General features: G+C 34.4%; 1 protein-coding gene across 1 annotated transcript; it reads left to right on the top strand.

Moving 5' to 3' along the window:
* The first annotated feature begins 1821 nt into the window (after positions 1–1821).
* LOC138339385 (uncharacterized) lies at positions 1822–21446 on the top strand. The gene is made up of 4 exons (XM_069290978.1): positions 1822–4060; positions 20515–20628; positions 20913–20991; positions 21059–21446. Exons 1-4 carry the CDS (start codon positions 1987–1989, stop codon positions 21444–21446), a joined length of 2655 nt encoding a protein of 884 aa, XP_069147079.1. The 5' UTR covers positions 1822–1986.
* Positions 21447–22031: the final 585 nt, after the last annotated feature.

The raw sequence follows: 22031 nt of genomic DNA, 5'->3' as shown, positions 1-22031 counted from the left end.
AGAGCCAATATATTTTGGGAGTAGTATTGAGCATCCATGTAGGGATGCGAGTTTCAGATTAATTCAAGTCTCCATGAAAACCATGTAGCCATCATGAGTAAAAAAGGATCATACTTTTTAGATGAATCATTTTCATAGCTTATTAGTGGATTTATTAGGCAGTTCAGGTCCTATACTCTGGCAAGGTTAGGATGGTCGGGCAGCGTGGGTCGAGTAAGGTTGTATCATCACTATAGTTCTTAAGTGATGGTTGTCGGTTAGAGAAGCCCTCACAAAACTTATTGTATTTTCATATTACATCAGTTAATTATATTTTTCATATATCTTAAAGATTTATTGTATCCATATATACAGAATTTACAACATGATTTTGATAGATTTTATTTATATTGCATTTACTTTTAAATTGTATTATATTGAATTGAGTAGTTATTCATGAGTCTAACCGCGCCAAGGTAAGTGTTTCTTCTTACTCCTAGCTTAAGTGTCATTTTAGCATTCCAACTTGCATTCTCGCACATTTAATGTACTGATGTCAGTTGACCTACACATATCATGATGCAGACGCAAGTAACTAGGATCAACATTCGGAGCACCGTTGATCTAGTGAGCAACTCAGAGTTAGTTGGTGGGCCTCCTTTCATTCCGAAGGACATCTTTAGTTTTAGCTATTTGTTTAGTATTCAGTTGTTAGGATGATTAGGGGTCTTGTCCCAACATCAAACTTTATATTAGGGGTTTCATAGACATATGATATTAGTTTTTCTTAGTGTTTCCTTTTCACTTGTAATTGACTAAGAGTTGGGTTGCCACTTTGGCTAATAACTTTCATCAAAGTTATTTCTGAGATTATATCTTGTGTTAAGTCTTCCGCTGAGTTAAGTAAGCCAGGCCAAAGGTCCACTCAAGGCCAGCAATGGTCATTGGGTGTTGCCACATCCAGGGTGTAGGTTCGGGACGTGACAACTAGTTTCAAGGGGGATAGAGGTTTGGTTGCTTTGCTAGAAAAACTTCTTAAAGATACTCTTAGATTAAAAAATTGAAGTCAACTATATCGACCATGGAACACAATTGATTAAACAAAGGTTTCAATCAAAAAAGATTCTTTTTTGTCCTTGATGACGTTAATGATGTTTGAAATATATACTCATTAGTAGGAGGGAAGCATTGATTTGGTCGTGGCAGTAGAATTATTATTATCACCAGAGAGAAACGAGGAACACTTGCTGAAATGCTATACAAGTGATATAAAATATGAGATCAAATATATAACCGAAAATGAAAGTCTACAGCTTTTCTGTTGGCATGATTTCGAGAATTCTCTTCCCATAGAAGACTTCATGGAGATCTCTAAAAATTTTGGTACCATATGTACAAGGGATTGACATAATACATAAATATGACCTTTAACTTGGCGTCAGTCGACAATTATGATCTTTAACTGTGGGTGTGCACAAGTAGACAGTTAAACTATTATAAAATTGAATAAATAAACACATTCGTCTTACATGGGACTCTACATGAAAATTTTGTATTCTACATGTCGTTCTATATATATTATGTCATGCAAGACATGTGTATCTATTTGTTCAATTTTATACAAACTTCAGTGTTTATTTGTGCACATTCAAAGTTGGATGGCATAATTGTCCATTGAAGCCAAGTTAAGGGTCATATTTATGTATTATTCCCACGGGATTACATTAGCACTTGAAGTTTGGGGATCCTTTTTATGTAGAAGGAGCATAGTAGATTAGAAAAGTTTCATTGAGAGATTGAAGCAAATCCCTTATGATTCGATAGTAGAGAAATTGAAAATAAGGTATAATGGGCTCCCTTATCATACAACTAAGGAAACATTCCTTGATATCACATGTTTCTTGGAAGGATGGGACATGGAAAATGTTTCTAAGTTCCTCAACAATTGCGGTTTCTTCCCTGAAATCGATACTAATGTCTTGATTGAGAATAATTTAGTAACAATAAATGAATCCAATCAAGGGAAGGGTATGTGTACCCCGCGTCGATGATTTGATCAACACTATTCTGACAGAGACTCATAGTTCAAGGTATTCTATACATCCGGGTGCAACCAAGATGTATCGTGACCTAAAACAACACTTTTGGTGGAGTAGAATGAAGCGTGATATTGTTGACTTTATTGCCAAGTGTCCGAACTGCCAACAAGTAAAGTATGAACACCAAAGGCCCGGAGGAACACTTCAGAGAATGCCCATTCCAGGATGGAAGTGGGAAAGAATTGCAATGGATTTTGTGGTTGGTCTTCCGAAGACAATGGGTAAGTATGACTCCATTTGGGTGATTGTTGATAGGTTAACTAAATCTGCTCATTTCATTCCGGTCAAGGTGACTTACAATGCAGAAAAGTTAGCCAAACTTTACATCTCGGAAGTGGTGCGATTGCATGGGGTTCCACTATCCATCATATCAGATAGGGCCCATTGTTACGCTTTCCCTGGGCGGTCTGAAGAGGAGGCATCTGATGCTGTCATCACAGGTAATCTTCTGGTTTGTGATTGCATGGCTTCTGTATTGTTTGATCCTGGATCCACATTTTCTTATGTATCTTCCTCATTTGCTAATGGTCTAAATTTACATTGTGAATTACTTGATATGCCTATTCGTGTTTCTACTCCGGTGGGTGAGTCTGTGGTAGTTGAAAAGGTGTATAGGTCTTGTTTGGTGAACTTTGTGGGGAGCAACACTTATGTAGATTTGGTTATCTTAGAAATGGATGATTTTGATGTAATTCTGGGTATGACTTGGCTTTCTCCGCAATTTGCGATCTTGGATTGTAATGCTAAAACGGTGACGTTAGCCAAGCCTGGGACAGACCCGTTAGTGTGGGAAGGTGACTACACTTCCAATCCGGTCCGCATCGTCTCCTTTCTTCGTGCTAAGAAAATGATTAGTAAAGGGTGTTTAGCTTTCTTGGCACATCTCAAGGATGACACTACCCAAGTACCTTCGATTGAGTCGGTTTCAGTAGTTCGTGAGTTTCTGGATGTGTTCCCTGCAGATCTTCCTGGTATGCCACCGGATAGGGATATTGACTTCTGTATTGATCTCGAACCGGGCACACGCCCCATTTCTATACCCCCTTATAGAATGGCTCCCGCAGAGTTGAGAGAGTTAAAAGCACAACTTCAAGAGTTATTGAACAAAGGCTTCATTAGACCAAGTGCATCTCCTTGGGGTGCTCCGGTTTTGTTTGTAAAGAAGAAGGATGGGAGTTTTCGGATGTGCATAGACTACAGACAAATGAATAAAGTAACTATTAAGAACAAGTACCCTCTTTCCCGCATTGATGACTTGTTCGATCAGTTACAAGGTGCTTGTGTCTTCTCTAAGATTGATTTGAGATCCGGTTATCATCAATTGAAAATACGGGCAACGGATGTGCCAAAGACTGCTTTTCGAACGAGGTATGGGCATTACGAATTTGTAGTGATGTCTTTTGGTCTAACGAATGCCCCTGCTGCGTTCATGAGCTTGATGAACGGGATTTTTAAACCATATTTGGACCTCTTCGTGATCGTATTTATTGATGATATATTAGTATACTCAAAGAGCAAGAAGGAACATGAAGAACATTTGAGAATGGTATTGGAAATGTTGAGGGAGAAAAAGCTTTATGCCAAGTTCTCTAAGTGTGAGTTTTGGCTAGATGCAGTGTCCTTCTTGGGACACGTGGTTTCTAAGGATGGAGTGATGGTGGATCCTTCTAAGATTGAGACAGTGAAGAATTGGGTAAGACCTACTAATGTGTCAGAAATAAGGAGCTTTGTTGGGTTAGCTAGCTACTACCGTCGATTTGTCAAGGGATTCTCTTCTATTGCTTCCCAATTGACGAACTTGACTAAGCAGAATGTTCCATTTGTATGGTCGGACGAATGTGAGGAAAGCTTTCAGAAGCTCAAAACTTTGTTGACCACCGCACCTATCCTTACCTTGCCAGTAGAGGGTAAGAACTTCATTGTTTATTGTGATGCATCCTATTCGGGTTTGGGTGCAGTACTAATGCAAGAGAAGAGTGTGATTGCTTATGCTTCGAGGCAATTAAAAGTGCATGAACGTAACTATCCAACCCACGATTTGGAATTGGCTGCGGTAGTGTTTGCATTAAAGAAATGGAGACACTATTTATATGGGGTTAAGTGTGAGGTCTACACGGATCATCGTAGCCTTCAGTATGTCTTTACTCAGAAAGATTTGAACTTGAGACAGAGAAGATGGATGGAACTACTGAAGGACTACGACATCACCATTTTGTATCATCCGGGGAAGGCGAATGTTGTAGCGGATGCTTTAAGTAGAAAGGCGGGAAGCATGGGAAGTCTAGCTCACTTGCAAGCCTCTAGACGCCCATTAGCTAGAGAGGTTCAGACTCTAGCTAACGACTTGATGAGATTAGAAGTAAATGAGAAGGGAGGATTGTTGGCTTCTGTGGAGTCAAGATCTTCTTTTCTTGACAAAATTAAGGGAAAACAGTTTGATGATGAGAAACTAAGAAGAATCCAAGATAAGGTATTGCGAGGAGAGGCTAAGGAAGCACAACTCGATGAGGAAGGTGTTTTGAGAATCAAGGGAAGGGTATGTGTACCCTGCGTCGATGATTTGATCAACACTATTCTGACAGAGGCTCATAGTTCAAGGTATTCTATACATCCGGGTGCAACCAAGATGTATCGTGACCTAAAACAACACTTTTGGTGGAGTAGAATGAAGCGTGATATTGTTGACTTTATTGCCAAGTGTCCGAACTGCCAACAAGTAAAGTATGAACACCAAAGGCCCGGAGGAACACTTCAGAGAATGCCCATTCCGGAATGGAAGTGGGAAAGAATTGCAATGGATTTTGTGGTTGGTCTTCCGAAGACAATGGGTAAGTATGACTCCATTTGGGTGATTGTTGATAGGTTAACTAAATCTGCTCATTTCATTCCGGTCAAGGTGACTTACAATGCAGAAAAGTTAGCCAAACTTTACATCTCGGAAGTGGTGCGATTGCATGGGGTTCCACTATCCATCATATCAGATAGAGGTACGCAGTTTACTTCTAAGTTTTGGAAAACATTGCATGCGGAATTGGGTACTAGGTTGGACCTTAGTACTGCGTTCCATCCTAAGACCGATGGTCCGTCTGAAAGGATGATTCAAGTGCTGGAGGATATGCTTCGTGCGTGTGTGATAGAATTTGGTGGCCATTGGGATAGCTTCTTACCCTTAGCGGAGTTTTCATACAATAATAGCTATCACTCAAGTATTGATATGGCCCCATTTGAAGCATTGTATGGTAGGAGATGTAGGTCTCCCATTGGTTGGTTTGATGCATTTGAGGTTAGGCCTTGGGGTACTGACCTTTTGAGGGATTCGATAGAGAAAGTGAAGTCTATTTAAGAAAAGCTTCTAGCGGCGCAAAGTAGACAAAAAGAATATGCAGATCGAAAGGTTAGAGACTTAGAGTTCATGGAGGGTGAACAAGTCTTGTTGAAAGTTTCACCAATGAAAGGGGTGATGCGGTTTGGAAAAAGGGGTAAACTAAGCCCAAGGTACATTGGACCATTTGAAGTACTCAAGCGAGTAGGGGGAGGTGGCTTATGAGTTAGCCTTGCCCCCAGGGCTGTCCGGAGTACATCCGGTATTCCATGTGTCGATGTTGAAAAGATATCATGGGGATGGAAATTACATTATCCGTTGGGATTCAGTTTTGCTTGATGAGAACTTGTCTTATGAGGAGGAGCCTGTTGCTATTTTAGATAGAGAAGTTCGCAAGTTGAGGTCAAGAGAGATTGCATCCATCAAGGTGCAATGGAAGAATCGACCGGTTGAAGAAGCCACTTGGGAGAAGGAGGCGGATATGCGAGAAAAATACCCACATCTGTTTACAGATTCAGGTACTCCTTTTTCGCCCTTGTTTTCCTTCTTTTGATCGTTCGGGGACGAACGATGGGTAAATTGGTATCTAATGTAACGACCCGTTTAGTCGTTTTGAGCAACAGACTTCAATTCTGGAAAAATTGGCAGAAGCGACGGACCCCACGACAGAACGTCATGGGCACGACGGACCGTCGAGGGTGTCTCGTCCCAAAACACTTAGAAAATCTGAAATTGGGTACGGAAAATCAACTCTCTGAACTTTGTGACGGAATGGCAGGACGGACCGTCACAGGTGTGACGGACCGTCGTGATCCAACGTTTCAAAACACTTAGAAAATCTGAAATTGGGTACGGAAAATCAACTCTCTGAACTTTGTGACGAAATGGCAGGACGGACCGTCACAGGTGTGACGGACCGTCACAGACCCTTGGTGGAAATTTGGGTCTCTGAACTCTGCGACGACCTGCAGGACGGACCGTCGCAGGCACGACGGCCCGTCATAGGTTGCGCAAATCCCAGGCAGAGTCGGATTTCTGGTGAAGTTTTAAGGGACGTTTTTGGACTATTCTTTCCTTAATTATAGATTTCGTGGGTTTATATTAACAACTCAAATTCTTGGGGGTTAAAAGAGGTAACCCTAAGTTAATTAGTGGGGTATTATTGCCATCTTTTATTCTTAATTACATATTAATTAGGGTAAAAGAAAAAGGGTTTGAATAAGAAAAAAAAAAAAGAACAGAAAGAGAGGGAGAAACGAACGAGAAAGAGGAGAAACGAGAAGAAGAACAAAGCTTTGGGAACTTGCTTGCTTGATTTCTAATCTTCGGTGGAGGTAGGTTATGGTTTTCATGCTTTCATAGTAAACTCTTAATAGAGAATGATATGTATTGGTAGTATTGTAAACCCTACTATATGCTTAATTGTATGTTTGCGTGAATATGATTATGTGATTGTGATAAGATAAGCATGATGAAAATATTGAATCCCAAATCTTGAAAAGAAACTTTAATATACATTATTAATGATGATGCCTTGGTATAGAAGAAGGCTTGATGAATTAAAGTAATGGGATTGATGATTCCTTGGTATAGCAGAAGGCTTGATGAATTAAGGTAATGGGATTGAGGATGCCTTGGTACAGAGAAGGCTTGATGATTTACAGAATGATATTAGTGGATCGGAGTGTCACGTACCGACACATGTAGGGGATCGGGTGTCACGAACCGACACGTAGAATTAGGGGATCGGGTGTCACGAACCGACTCGTAGATTTAGGGGATCGGGTGTCACAAACCGACACGTAGAATTAGGGGATCGGGTGTCACGAACCGACACGTAGATTTAGGGGATCGGGTGTCACGAACCGACACGTAGATTTAGGAGATCAGAGTGTCACGTACCGACACAAGAGGAATAATGAATATGAGGGAGCGGAGTGTCACATACCGACACAAGAGAAATAAAGATAATGAATCTTGAAAGATGTTAATATACTCAATCTAACGAACATGATTCCCAAATGAGTATGGTATTGGGGCTTGAGTCCTCATGTGTGAACTTGATGGTACTTATTGATGATTATAGTACTTGTTGTTGTTACATGTTGAGTTTTATAGTTGATTTACGATAATACTTGATATATCCTGTTCCCTATTTTGAGTTGGCCGATGATATCTACTCAGTACCCGTGTTTTGTACTGACCCCTACTTTTATTGTTTTCTTCTTGTTTAATTGTGGAATGCAGCAAACGTGCCGTCATCTTCGACTCAACAGTAATTCAAGCCAGTCTTCGTCACACCGGATCTTCAGGGTGAGCTAACGCTTCTAGCTTGGACTGGATCTCCTCCGTCATGTCTTGATGCCTTGAACCTCCGGCACGGACTAGCTTCTTATGTATTTTTAGCTTTTAGAATACTCTTAGTTTAGTCATTTGATTGTAGATGTTCTTGTGGTGATGACTTCCAGATTCTGGGGATAATGATAAGTTTTTGAGTTATAGAAGTTGATAATTTATTTTACTTATGAGCTTAAGTCTTCCGCATTACTTTCTGTTGTTATTACATTGAAATGTTAAGGTTAGATTGGTTGGTTCGCTCACATAGGAGGGTAAGTGTGGGTGCCAGTCGCAACCCGGTTTTGGGTCGTGACAGATATAATGTTATTATATATATTTTTAATTGTCGACGAAAAAATTGTGTATACTATTGGTACCCATACTTCACTTTTGTTGTAGGTCTATCATCCATATGTAACATTATGTAAAGACGGAAAAATAATACAATCTATTTAAATATTGTATTCATTAAAACAATACGATATGATACAACACAACACAAAATAATACAATACAATACAATATGATAGGATACATCATAAAACAATACATAACAACCATTAGAGACAACACATAGCTCAGAGTTAAACAAATAATAATTTATGCCTCATGGACAATACTATTCCAAAACTACAATAATCTTCTCGATACTACTTTGTCAATTAGATATTATCATACATAATTTTTCCTACTTAAGATATGTGATTTCTATTACAAATGTTGTTAGTTAACTAGAAAATTGAACCCTTGAGTTTACTTACATATCAAAGAATGAAAATTTTATTTGCGGATTATTCAACTTGCGATTCATTAGCAAAAAATAATAAGAGGGTGTTCTTGGTATGAAGGAAAATGTTTCGTGGAAAATGTTTTCATAAAAAATGTTTTATTGAAAAAAAACTGGATTTCTAACTTATTTTTCTCATGTTTGGTTGGTGAGTAGAACATATTTTTTAATGTTTGGTTGATGAATGAAGAATACTTTTCAGAAAATATATTTTATGTTTGGCTTGAGACTAAAAATACTCTTTAGAAAAATAATTCTTGATACGAAAATCAACCCCATAATTAATTTAGGATCCGACCACGAGTTCTGAACAAGGACACCCCAATGACTGTTCCAAAATCCAACCCCGTAGATTTAACCCAAGACCCGAACTAGGAAATTTTTTTATATTTGAATATTAATTTCTCAAAAATAATTTTTATTTAAAAAAAACTTTGATGGAAATGGCCTGGGTAGGGGGTGACATCTAAATTAAAATAAATTTAAAATTTAAAATACTTTTTTTTTAAAAAAAGATTTGACGGGCATGGGTAGGGGGTAGGGTAGGGGGTAGGGACATAAAATAGAAATTGTTAGAATTTGAAATATTTTTCAAAAACAACTTTTTAAAATATTTTTTGATTGGGTGAGGGTGGCGCCGGGGGATGGGGTGGGGGTGGTTAAGGATAGGGGTGGGTGACGTAAAAAATTACTTTTTAAAAAATTTAAAATGTTTTCCAAAAAAGATTTTTTCTTAATTATTTTTTTTACAAGAATGGTCTGGGTATGGGTGGCGGGGGAGGGGGGTTGCCTGGGTGGGGATGGTGGAGAGAGTGACGTAAAAATAAAAAAAGCTAAAATATTTTTCAAAAGGAAATTTTTTGGGGGTGGTAGGGGTTGAGTGAGGTAAAAGAATCTTAAAATTTGAAACATTTTTCAAAAATTATTTTTTAATTTTTTATTTGAGAAGGGGGAGGTGGGGGGGGGGGGGATTGTGGTTGGGATATATTTGAAATTTAAAAATTTTGTAAGAAAAAAAATTGAAGTAGAGTTTTGGAAAATATTTTTCTTAATTTTTAAAGGAAAATATCTTTCTTAAATTTGAGGAAATGAAATAATTTGAAAAAATATTTTCCAAACATTTAACCCAACCAAATATGAAAAAATTAAATCCATACAAAACACACCCTTTAAGGAAAAAGAGAGAAGATTTTCTTCTTCTTTTGAAAAGATAAATAATTAATGAAATTAAAATAAAGAAAGAGAAGAATGAAGACAGAAATTAGAAAGAAAAAAAAAATGATTTTTTAAAAAAATATTATTTTAATAAAATAAAAATATAGTAAAAATGAAAAAAATAAAAATTGAGAGGTAATTGAATGAAAACCATTTTATGAACATTTCTGGTGTAAATGCGTCGAAAATATTTGTTCAATATATAAAAAGAGAGAAAGATTTGATGAAATAAAATTAGTGAATGTTCATTATACCGCTCTTCTGCCTATAAAAGACATTGTAACATATATGGAAAATACACCAAAAATAAGGAAGATAAAAGTTTCCTATTTGATCTCTTTACTACATTCTTCTCTTCTTAATTGTTATTAGTTTAATTTTAATACTTAGTCTTTATTTAATACCATGCTATCAACACGAGACTCTGGCATCTCAAAGTTTTGAAGACTAAATCTAAAGGCTAAGATATTATTATTTTTCTTCTTTATTATGTCTAATCTTACTAAACTTGAGTTCGTTGCCCTTCATAGTTCGGGCAAGAACTACCTTTCATGGGTACTGGATGCTGAAATTCATTTGGATGCTATAGGTCTTGGAGACACCATTAAAATTGAAAATAAAGCATCAAAACAAGACTTGCTAAAACAATGATATTCTTGCGTCATCATATTGACAAAATTTTAAAAATTGAATATCTCATAGTCAAAGATCCACTTGTTTTGGGAATAATCTAAAAGAAAGATATGATAATTTGAAGATGGTCATTCATCCAAAGACACGATATGAAAGACTTTAAGTTTATTCATGAGTACAATTTTGTCATGTTTAGAATTACTTCTCAATTGAAACTATGTGGAGATACAATTAATGATGTTGATATGATGGAAAAAAACGTTCTCCACATTTCATGTCTTGAATGTGCTTTCACATCAACAATATCAAGAAAAGAGTTTCAACAAGTATTCTGAACTGATTTCTCATCTCTCGTGGCTGAACAAAATAATGATTAGTTAATGAAAAATCATGAGAATCATCCCACTGGATCAACAACACTTCCTGAGGTGAAAAGGTCGTGGCCATAGACGTAGTTGTAATTACAACCAAGAGCGAAATCTTTTCCCGGTGTTAATCATTCACCAAAGAAAAATAACCATCAAAGGGGAAAATAAAAACATGAGAAACGTGAAACAGTTAAAACAAATTTTTTTTGATGTGTGGAAGAGTTCACTATGCTCGTGATTGTCGTACTTCTAAACACTTGATTGAGCTTTATCAAGCATCAGTAAAAAAGAAGGATAAAATTTTCGAAGATGATTTCATCACTGATCGTGTTGACATCACACACTTGGATATGACAGATTTCTTCACACATTCTGAAGGAAAAATAGATCACTTAATTGGTGACGATTCTGTGAATATAAAAGAATAATCATGATTGATATTTGCTACTGTTATTGATATTTGTTGTTTTGTATTGATATAATGTGTAAAATAAATAGTTAAAGTGCTCATATTTATCCACGTATATTCATTAAGTCCCTTCTTTAAGAAACACCAATGGAAAGTGAGTTGGAATGTCATAATTTTAAGAAGAATTGAAAAATATTAAAATTATACTTCTTAACTTTTATGGCCATAAAAGAAAATATATACGTTATTGCTAAAGAAAAAGTAAGAGCACTACTTTAATTGGTAAGTGGAAAATATCTTTTCCTTTTTGTCATTCAAATGTCCTTTCAAGATATTAAAATTATATTGATACTTATTTTATGCATGTTAAACTAAATCAAATTTAGAGTTAAATATTTGCGTGATAAAAATCTTGTGCATTATTAGTATATGATCATTATATATTTCAAATGTCATTTATTACTTACATTATTTCTTAAATTATTTAATAAAAGATAATTAATCATTTGATATAAATTTATTTCATTACTTTTGAAGATACGAATAATTCTCCAAGTAAATTGTCAAATTATGAAAATATTTGCTACACACACGATATTAAAAATAAAAAATATTTTTCCCATTTAAGTATGAACAATATGAATGTTACTACGATATCTGGTAGTACTAATTTGATCAAGGGCTCCGGAAAAGCCATTATAATTTTGCCCATGGGAACTAAACTCATAATAAATAATGTCATATTTTCTCCTTAATCTCGGAGAAACTTATTGATTTTCAAAGATATTCGTGTAAATGGTTATCATATCAAGACAATTGATGAAATGAACCTTGAATATCTTGGTATAATCAAAAATGTCTTCGAGCAGACATATGTTGTAGAATAGGGGTGTGCAAAAACCGAACCGATCAATAAACCGAACCGATAAAATGTTATTGGGTTATTGTTATTGGGATATTGGGTTATTGGGTTTTTAATGGGTTTAGAAAAAATAATTATTGGGTTATTGGGTCGATTTCGGTTTTTCCTATTGGGTTATTGGGTAAACCGATAACCCAATAAGACGATAGTTATTTACTACTTTACCCTTCCTCAATATTAAATATACATAATTTAATACATAAATAGATTCAATATTAGCTTTTCAGGATATGTGATTTTTTGGTTAGGAAATTGGTGAGAACTTTGTTGATTATCTGGTGGATCAAGCAATTGTTCAAGATTGTCTCATTGAAATATTTTATTTTAGTTTTAATTCTAGTTCGTAATAGTAGGCGATAGTTTTTGCAAGTTTGTGAATGTTAGTAATTTGATCAACATTCAAAGTTTTCTATTATGTTTTGGCGGTAAGTTGGTAACATGTAATTATAACATAAGTACTATTATATATTTTTTGATCGACATTTTCTTATTGGGTTAACCGAAATCGAACCGATAACATCAAAAATTGATAAATTGATAAATCGATAAAAAATTTCTTATTGGTTTGTTATTGGGTTAGCATATTTTAAAACTGAAAACCGATAAACCGAATCGATTTTATGTAAAACCGAACTGAACCGACCGATGCACACCCCTATTGTAGAAAAACTCACGGTCTTATCTTCTAGATTGTATTGGACAACAATTAGTGCAATTGAAGCACATTCTACAGTAAACCGGTCGTTTACTAATTCCAATATCTTCGTACTTTGACATGATCGTTTGGGACATCGTGAGTCTATAATGATGAGACGAATTATAGAAAATTCAAATGGGCATCCATTAAAAAATTTAAAAATTATTTTAAATGGTGAATTTTCTTGTGATACATGTTATCAAGGCAAGTTAATTGTGAGACCATCACCAACAAAGGTCAAAATTGGGTCCCCTGCGTTCTTGGAACGCATACATGGGACATTTGTGGGCCAATTCACCCATCAAGTGGGTCGTTTAGATATTATATGGTCATAATAGATGCTTATTCTAAATGGTCTCATATATGTCTATTGTCATCTTACAATTTGGCATTTACAAAATTATTGACACAAATAATATGATTACGGACATAGTTTCCTGATAATCAAATTAAGTCTATTTGTCTTGATAACGCTGTAAAGTTTTCATCCAAACATTCAATGATTATTGTTTGTCGATTGGGATAAGAGTTGAACATCCTGTAGCTTATGTTCACACCTAAAATGGTCTGGCTGAGTCATTAATTAAACAACTACAATTGATGGCAAGCCATTATTTATGAAAACTAAGTTGCCCACTTCTGTGTAGGGCCATGCAATTTTGCATGTTGCAACACTTATTCGTCTCAGATCGACAAATTATCATAAGTTTTTCCACTACAATTTGCTTTGGGTCAACAATCCACTATATCTCATCTAAGAATTTTTGGATGCATTGTGTATGTGTTAATAACACCACCACAACACACTAAGATAGTCCCCCAAAAGAAGGTGAAGAGTATATATTGGGTTTGAATCGCCCTCTATTATTCGCTACCTTGAGCCATTAACTGGAGATATGTTCACAAATCGATTTACAGATTGTCGATTTGATGAGACACTTTTCTCCAAATTAGAGGAAGAAAAAAGTGAAATTAAAGAAGAAATTTTGTGAAAAAATCCATCATTGTCTCATCTTGATCCTCGTACTTCTATTTGTGAGCTAGAAGTACAAAAGATCATTCATTTGCTGAAAATCGCAAATCAAATACCAAATGAATTTAAAGATTTGAAAAAGATTGCTAAATCACATATTCCTGCAAAGAATGTCCCAATTTAATTGATGTCTCCGCAGAACCATTAACTAGTGTCATAACTAATGAATCAAAAGCATGCCTGAAGCGTGATAGACCATTAGTATCAAAGGATCAAAATCCTAGAAAAAGAAAATTAAAAGATCAAAATGACACTATAAATGGATTTTATGCGGAAAAGGAATGAGAAAAATGAATTACAAAGGTACAAAACACGTCTTGTTGCACAAGGATTATCTCAAAGTCCCGACGTCGATTATGAAGAGACATACTCACCCGCTATTAATGCAATAATATTGCGTTATCTCATTAGTTTCACGATCCATGAAAAACTTGAAATGAATTTGATGGATGTGGTTACAACCTACCTTTATGGATCACTCGATAATGAGATATACATGAAATTCCTGAAGGATTGAAAATGTCCAAAACATACAGTTCAAAGCCTCGGAAAATGTACTCAATTAGATTGCAAAGTGATGTGAGGTTTTTTTTATCATTATTTATCTCATATTTATAATTTATATTTGCCCTTTTAAAGCATAAATTTTATGGATTGTGATAAATTGTGTATTTTATTTTTAGGATTAAATTGGTGGGAAAATGAACAATTTAGGAGCTAAAACTAATTTAAAATGAAAGGTTGAAAAAGGAAATCAAGCATGCAGTTTAATGGATCAAAGTGAATAAAATAATATATTTATATATAAGATGCATTGCTGTAATTTGCGAATTGCAAAAGAATTTAAGGTGTCACATGACATTCTCTCAATCACTGGCCAATGAATGGCGGTGCAGAATCTTTTATTGAGGCGACACTACTGTCCACGCGGAAAAAAAGAAGAAAAAGGACTTCAATTCTTTTTGGTTTTTGATTTCTAATTTATTTGGACTCAATTATTTTATTTGGGTTTCTTACATTTATAAATAGTAGAGAGAAATAATTATTTGGAAGAAGACCAAGAATCAAGAATCAAGACACAATATAAATTTTCTTCTAGCTTTGGAACTTTGAAAGAGCTGCCGTGAAGGCCGAAGAATTGTGATTTATTCTTTCTTCTCCTTTATTATTTATTTGTATTCGTGATTAATAAAAGATAGTCTAGCTATTGTTCTTAACTTTTTATGATTAATACAAACACATTTATTTTAATAAATTATGATTGTGTTTTTGAGATAATGAGTAGCTAAACTCCATAACTAGGTTTGTGGTAAAGGATTAACAAAGTATGATTAGTAATTTGTATGCATTGATAATTCTTTCATTTAGAAGTCCTTTTAACGTGGCCAACGTTAGAACTAACCTTGTTGCTACTTGCCGAACTAAGGAGGTAGTCAATAAGAAAAGAATTATCAACATAGATTTAGAGTGATACTATCTAATAGGCTAGTAATAGGTTAGTGTCGATTGGTGAGAAGTAATAACTAATCATACATCGATTATGATGTCTAATATGAGGTTACGGTAAGGGTTAATAAATTATTCACAGTAGCCGGACCAAGGTGCGGGATGAAATTCTCTAGTTGCCGGACCAAGGAATTAGAGATACCTAACTTATCACTTTGCATGTAATACAATAGGAAAGAATTGCTATTACTAGAATTACCGCGTTATGAGCTTACGGGGAACACATTTCTAGTTATTTTTATTAATTTGGATATAAATAAATACTTAGTTCAAAGCTAGTTTTATTGCTTTTATTTTTATTTCAACTTAAATTTCTCCATTTTTATATAACGACTATCGAGTTAAATATTCGCTATTGATAATATTCTTTCATATTCTCTGTGGGATCGACCCCCACTCATAGTTGGGTAAATATATTGCATACGATCGTTTGTATTTCTTTTTCACAAGTGTATTTGAATGTTATCACAAAGATCATTGTATGGTTTGAAGAAATCTATACGCGTGCGGTATAACCGTCTTAATGAGTTTTTATCTAAGGAAGATTATATAAATGATGCGATTTGCTCATGTGTGTTTATAGAGAAAATAATATCAGGATTTATTGTACTTGCTATTTATGTCGATGGCATAAAACTTATAGGAACTCCAATGGAACTTCACAATGCAATCAATTATTTAAAGAATGAATTTGAGAAGAAATATCTCTGAAATACAAAATTATGTCTTGGTTTGAAAATAAAGCATTTAACAAACAGTATTTTTGTTCATCAATATGCATACACATAAAAGGTGTTGAAAGGATTTTATATGGATGAATTACATCCATTAAGTAATCCAATGGTTGTTCGATCACTTGATGTGAATAAAGATCCATTTTGACCTCAAGAAAAGGATGAGAAAATTCTTGGTCCTGAAGTACCACATCTCAATGCAATTGGTGCACTAATGTACCTTTCTAACACTACAAGGCATGATATATCCTTTTCGGTTAATTTGTTAGCAAAATATAGTTTTGCTCCTACTAGGATATATTGAAATGAGATCAGACACATATTGCGGTATCTAAAAAGGACTATCCATATGAGTTTATTCTATTTTAACGATAAAATAAAGCTTGATCTCAAACAGGGACCCAAATAAAGCTTGATCTCAAACAGGTGATGTATCCACATATGGGGGTTACTGCCATATCTTACAGATCTACGAAAGCCACTTCATCAAATCATGCTGAGATAATAGCTATTCATGAGGCAAACCAAGAATGTGTGTGGTTGAGGTCCATTATACACCTTATTCGAGAAAAATGTGATTTGAAATGAGACAAAGTACCCATAATCTTATATTATATGAAGATAATGCGACATGCATAAAATAACTGAGGGAGGATTAATAAAAGGGAGATAGAATGAAACACATTTCACCAAAGTTTTTATATACAAAGATTTGTTCGAGTGATAATGTGGCTGATTTTTTATCAAGTCTTTGTCAACCGCAAATTTCGAAGAGATGATATACAATATTGGAATGAGAAAACTTGGGTAGCTAAATCGTGATTTTCATCATGGGAAATAAAATACGTGTTGTACTCTTTTTTTCTTAATCAAGGTTTTATCCCACTGGGTTCTCCTAATAAGGGTTTTAATAAGGCAGCAAGTAATGCATATTAGGAGTAACTATTTATATTTGTTACTTTACTAAGAATTTTATTTTACATGGACATCCAAGGGGGGAGTGTTATAAACAAAATCAGTGAATGTCCATTATACCCTTCTTGTGCCTATAAAAGCCATTGTAACCTACATGGAAAATACACTAAAAATAAGGAAGATAAAAGTTTCCTATTTTATCTCTCTACTACATTCTTCTCTTTTTAATTATTATTAGTTTAATTTTAGTACTTAGTCTTTATTTTATAATCAATTAGTATTTAAGGATTTTTTACGGGAAAAGGAATTCAAGACTGAGACTTAAATATTATTTTAACATGACGTAAATATTATTTTACTTCTATTAATTAATAAGATCTTACATATATATATATATATATATATATATATATATATATATATATATACTTACTACATTTTTCAATAACATTAATTCAATACAAATAAATTAAAGGTATACTAAAAAAATATTATCTCTTAATTTGCCAAAAATAACAAATAATATAAAAATAAAATTATGAAATACTTGCCACGCAAAAATTAGAGAAAAGTCTATTAAAAGGGACGAACTAGTTTGTCAATTAGGTAAAAGTCCTTCAAGTCTTAAATATTAGGTAGAAGTGACAAATAATATATATCCGGTTAAAGATATTTTCACAATAGTCGCAAACTCTTAATTTTTACACTTTAGTTTAATAACTGTCCTAGTTATCGGGACAACTTGTTTAATCGTCTGACAATTGTCGTAGTTGTCGAAATAACTTCTTTGGTAGTTCGACAACTTCAATAGTTGTTGAAGTAACTTTAGAAGTTGTCCATATAACTTCAATGGTTGTCATACAACTACAAAAAATGTTACTCGCTCTGTTTAAAGAAGAATAACCCTATTTCTTTGTTAATCTGTTTCAAATATAATGACCCCTTTCCTTTTTTGGAAACACTTTAATTTTAAATTTCGATGTGACATGGTTAAGAGCAAAAGATTGAATGACATTGTGGTATATTTGACATAATTTTAATTTAGAACCACGAGATTAAAAAGTCTTCTTTCTTTTCTTATACCTTTTCAAGTAAAACTAGATCATTCTTTTTTAAACAGGGGGATTACTAATTTAGTCCTTTTTTTATTATTAAAATAAAAATAATAAAGAAAAATAAAAGAGGCCCACTTACTTTATTATTTTAATTGAAAACTTGTAAAACACTTTTAGCTCATTTTTTCGAATACGGGCCTATCTAATCTGGTTCATATAAATGCCGAACATTTGATATCTTTCCCTCCAAGGTCTTAGGGATTTTTTTAAAAAAAAGTGACATTAAGGTTTCAAAATAAATGGGTGGTGACATAAGTCTTAAGTATTGGGTGTAGGTGACAATTATGTGATTAATGATTAAGGATTGTGGAGATGCCCTCAGGTTTATAAGTTGAGAGTTTGGTCCATTGAATTAAATAAAGGGTAAAATCATAATTTCACAATACCTAATTTAACCAACTTTTGGTGGCAATTAAATGAGGGGTAAAATGATAAATTGAATATACCAAACCTAATTTAATCAATTTTGGTGAGAAAATATCGAGCAAAAAGAGGAAATAAAGTCTTTTTCCCCCGCCTCCAGTCGTCGTATTCGTCCTCTTCTTCTTCATCTTCTTCTGATCTCGTCTTTGCTTGCTTGCTTTACTTTCTTCCTGCTCTCTTCATCTTCTTCTTCTTATTTTCCTACATTGCAGGTCTTCGCTGTAATGCTTGTATTTTCTTCTTCTTGAATCAATTTTTTACCCAATCTGTAACTGGTGGATCAAATTTCGTTTTGTTCAATTGGAATTACAACATAAGCATTATACACCACTGAATCTAGTAAGTACAATTAATAGTTATTTAAAATCAATTAATTCGCATCTGATCTGGGTACCTGCAATTTTTTTAATAATTTGCATTTGCGTTTGCAACATATTATTATATATGTTGCAACAGTTGATTATTATAATATATTATAGTCATATGTAGCAACATGTGATTTTTTTTCACAACAGAACAGTCATATCTAGCAACATATGACTTACATCTCGCAAATAAATAGTCATATGTAGCAAAATGTGATTTATTTTCACAACTAAACAGTCATATGTAGTAACATATGACTTAATCTCGCAACGAAATAGTTATATGTTGCTATATATGATATAACTAAAAAATATATCAACATTTGATTGAATTTTCTCAACACAACAAACATATGTAGCAATATATGACTTATATCTCGCAACAGAATAGTCACATATTGCTACATATGATATAACCAAAAAAATGTAGCAACATGTGATTTATCTTTCACAACAGAACAATCATATGTAGCAACATATGACTCAAATATCGCCACAGAATAGTCATATGTTGCTATATATGCTTATTCTTCATAATTAGTAATTGTTTTTTTTAATTATTTTCCTCAGTCACAAGGTCATTATTTGTAGGAATTGATTGTTGTGGTGAATGGGTCGAGAAGAAAAATCGATTCATATGGCGTTGGGAGGATAGTAAAAAATGAGGAGCCGCTTCAGTAGGGATGTATGTCGAAAGAAACATTTTGTATGATGAGTTCTTCAATTTAGTCGTGCAAAAGTATGGATACATATGTAAACCGTCAGATCTTGTCATGAGTTACATTCCCCATTTTTTCATAATGAGAAGGTTTTACCTTTTAGAATAACTGATCAGTCTAGTTTGAGTGTTTATTTGGGAGGAACAGAGAAACCACACTTATTAAGAGTCTACGTGGAAGAAACTCCTATCGAGGAGAATCATAATGTACACCAAGGACACCAAGACATGTTTAATGATGAATTTCATCCTGCGAACATGAATAATCCTGATGATGAAATTGGAATAAGTGAAGGTGAAAATGAAGGTTAAGCTCCAGCTGAAGGGTCGGACCTTGAGAGCAAGTTTCCCCCCACACCTATAGTTGGCAGCAACAATCCATTGTGCTTCTCAAACTTCGCGTGTGAATAATGTTAGAGATGATGAAATAGGATTTTATAAGAGAACGAAATTCAAGAACAAGCAAGAACTGGCAAATTCATTGAAAATTTCTTGCTTGAAAAAAGAATTTAGACTGAAATTTACTGTAGTGAAAAGTTTGTCATTAGAATCTATGAAAAGTACCATACGTGTGGTTTAGAGCATCTTACAAGGCATAATCCCCACGCCACAACAAAAATCATAGGTAAGTACTTTGAAAATAGGTTTTTGAAAATAGATTTTCCAATGGTAAAGGCCTATCCACAAGAGATATGTCAAATCAACTCCGCACAGATTTCGGTTACAAGGTAAACTATTGGAAGATTTATAATGGCATGGAACATACTAAGTCTAATGTTAGGGGAATACATGAGCACGAGTATGTAGTGCTTAATGCGTACCAGTATATGCTTGAAGTTGCGAATCCAAGAAGTAAGACGACATTGTCGCTAGATGAAAATTTGGAGATTCCAGTACTTCTCTGTATCATATGCTGCTTGGATAATTGGTTTTCAAGAAATGAGAAAAGTAATAGCCGTTGATGGCACATTTCTAAGGAGCAAGTATGGAGGAGTTCTTCTATCGGCGGTGACACGAGATGCCGAGAATCATATACTTTCAGTGGCTTTCTGTATCGTGGACAAGGAATGCGACGCCTCATATGGATATTTTTTTAAAAAAAATATGAGAAGCTTTGTAGATGATACTAATGAGTTGTGCATTATCTTTTATAGGTATCCAAGTATTCAAAAGATGGTTTCGAGAATCTACCCTGCATCTCATTATGGTTGTTGCATGAGACACCTTGGGGAAAATATTCAAAATAACTTTAACAATTCAAAGGTAGAGTCCCATCTTTATAAAGCATCAAAGGCGTACGATATATGTGAGTTCAATGACATTTCAATCAAATAGATTTTGTACCAAAGGCCGCTGAAACTCTTGAACGTATTGGATTTCACACATGGAGTAGGGCATTTTGCCCGAGAAATAGGTATCATCTCAATTGAGTTTATTTTTACTTTATGTGTTTTGTTTAGTTTTTATCTGTTTTTGTGTAGATATAACATTATGACGTCAAACATCGTGGAATCGGTGAATGTTATGTTTGATGTTGAAAGAGAATTTAATATTTTCACTCTATTTGATGAAATAAGCAGGAGATTTGCATTGTTATTTTACCAGAGGCGCATGGAACCGGTGCACTCCGCAAATAGATTTGTTCCTTCAATTGAAAAAGACATATCAGAGTACGTCAACGCGGTCAACAAGTTGTTGGCCCATCAAATCGCTAACTACAAGTTCAGTGTCACTGGTCATGGAGATGTTGCTACTACAAATCTACAAAGAAGAACTTGTACCTGTAGAATTTTTGATTTGGACAAAATACCTTGTCCACATGCCATGGCAGCGATTCGATCCCAACATGGTGATGATTTTGGAAATTAGATTTACTTGTACTTCTCTCCATATTATTCAGTGGAAAAATATATAATGGCATATTGTCAGGAAATTCACCCTGTGCCAACTAAAGATTCTTGGATTGTCCCTTTAGATATCATACAGACAGAAATACCTCTTTCATATATTGATCCAAGTAAACCCGGAAGAAGGACATAAGAGACGACAAGGAGTTGGTGAATCATTTCCAACAAGAAAAAATAAGTGTTCAGTATGTAGGGACTTTGGCCACAAAAAAACTACATGCCCAAATCGAAATGCCTAATAAGAAGTGTTAAGCATTGTGTTGTTGAATTTTAATGAATGTTCTTTCTTATTTGAGGATGATCTCTATTATATAATCTTATGTAGAAATATCCCAATGCGTGATTTGTTGCTCTTCTTTGTTTCTGTGTCAACACATGTCAAATGTTGCTACAGGATATACTAGATGTGGCAGCATATGCAACAAATGTTGCTACAGGCGAATAATTTGTAGCAAGATATGCCACATGTTGTGATTCGCCTGTAGCAACATTAGTTGCATATGTTGCCACATATAATAAATCTAAAAGCACACTCCAACGTAATCAT

This window comes from Solanum lycopersicum, chromosome 11 (assembly GCF_036512215.1).
Source record: "Solanum lycopersicum chromosome 11, SLM_r2.1".
NCBI lineage: Eukaryota > Viridiplantae > Streptophyta > Magnoliopsida > Solanales > Solanaceae > Solanum > Solanum lycopersicum.
The sequence above is the reverse complement of the archived record's forward strand: the minus strand, read 5'-3'. Positions and strand labels throughout refer to the sequence as shown.